General features: G+C 53.1%; 1 protein-coding gene across 1 annotated transcript in view; it reads left to right on the forward strand.

The window, feature by feature from the left end:
• IQSEC2 (IQ motif and Sec7 domain ArfGEF 2) overlaps positions 1-1,419 on the forward strand; it is a 98,727-nt gene that overhangs the window by 95,477 nt on the left and 1,831 nt on the right. Inside the window, exon 13 of the mRNA XM_042783392.1 lies at positions 966-1,139. Within this exon, the coding sequence (XP_042639326.1) occupies positions 966-1,139 (174 nt within the window). The remainder of the gene's footprint in view (positions 1-965; positions 1,140-1,419) is intronic.

Consider the following 1,419-nt stretch of genomic DNA (forward strand, 5'->3'; position numbering starts at 1 on the left):
GGTTCAAACCCACCAGCCACTCCTCGGAAGGAAGGTTGGGCAATCCTACTTCCTGTAGTGATACTGCCTTGGAAACCCAAGGAGGGGTCGCTATGAGTCGGGGTTGACTCGAAGGCAAACAACAACAACAAGAGACCCTGGGGAAATTCAGAGAGAATGATTAGCATACTAAGAGGAAGGGAGGGCAATAGACAAAAGTATCCTTGACCTCTGTAGGGAGGTGAGGGTGTAGGGAAGCCCAGACAGCACAGGCTCCAAAGTCAGGCACACCTGCTTTCTGAATGTCAGCTCCACCTTTTCTAGCTGTATGACCCTAGGCAAACTCTATGACTTCTCTGATTCTCAATTTCTTCCTTTGAAAAACGTGGATGATAATACTTACCTCAGAACTGTTGTGAGGCTTGAGACAGATGAAGTATGATGTATAGCACCCAGCCTACTGCCGGCACATAATAGAGGATTCAATTCCTGTCAGTTTCCTGCTCCTGTTCTTCCAGGAGTCTGTCTGCTCTGGAGCAAGGTATTGGAGAACTAAGTGAGCTCTGGGAAGACTTCCCTTTGCCATAGTCTGCAAGGGCCTCCCTGTCCCTCTGGTGAACCATCTTCTGAGAAACTTTGTTAAAGGGCAAGGGTGGTTTGGGAAACCAGATTGAGAGAGGGTAGGGAAGGGCAGAAGTAAGGAGAGTGAAAGGAAGGAGAAAGGAGCAAGAAGAGCAAGCATTGAAAGGGATGAAGGGAAGGCTGAGCAAGAGGAGATGGTGTGAGACAGGCTGGGCACTGAGAGAGCCTCAGAGATGAAGCTGAGGCTTGTGGGGAAACATGTGCTGCCTGTTCAGAGAGCAAAACAGGAGGCCTGGGGGACAGAGGGAGTGAGGAGGAGTAAGGCCCCTGGAGGTCTGGGGTCAGTCAGGTGGGGTCTCACTCCTGTTCCTGACCTTCATTCTGTCTCCCCCACTGCCACCCAGCGGAGCTGGAGAAGCAGAAAGGTATGATGCGGCCTAACGCCTCACAGCCTGGAGGAGCCAAGGACTCAGTGAATGGGACACTGGCCCGCAGTAGCCTGGAGGACACTTATGGGGCAGGCGATGGGCTCAAACGGGGTGCACTCAGCAGTTCCCTGCGAGACCTCTCTGATGCAGGTAAGTTTTCTGGACCCATGTCCTAGCTGGGGAGATGTGGGACCGGGTGTCCTCTTTGCCTCCTATCATTGACCACCAGCCTTCCCTTAACCTGTCACACACACACATACCCTGCCTTCATCCAGAGCCCTGGGCATTTGTGCCACAGGGGGCCTGGTAGCCAGGTCAGAACAGGTGGACCCCAGGGTTTGGGTCAGGGAGTGTGTAGTGGGGCCACAGTTTTAGCCCCTCTCTCTTGCTGCTCCACCGTTCCTCCTCTTTTTCCTCTTCTATCTCTCTT

This window comes from Orycteropus afer, unplaced genomic scaffold (genome assembly GCF_000298275.1).
Source record: "Orycteropus afer afer isolate SDZICR_OR568_19922 unplaced genomic scaffold, OryAfe1.0 scaffold01010, whole genome shotgun sequence".
Classification (NCBI taxonomy): domain Eukaryota; kingdom Metazoa; phylum Chordata; class Mammalia; order Tubulidentata; family Orycteropodidae; genus Orycteropus; species Orycteropus afer.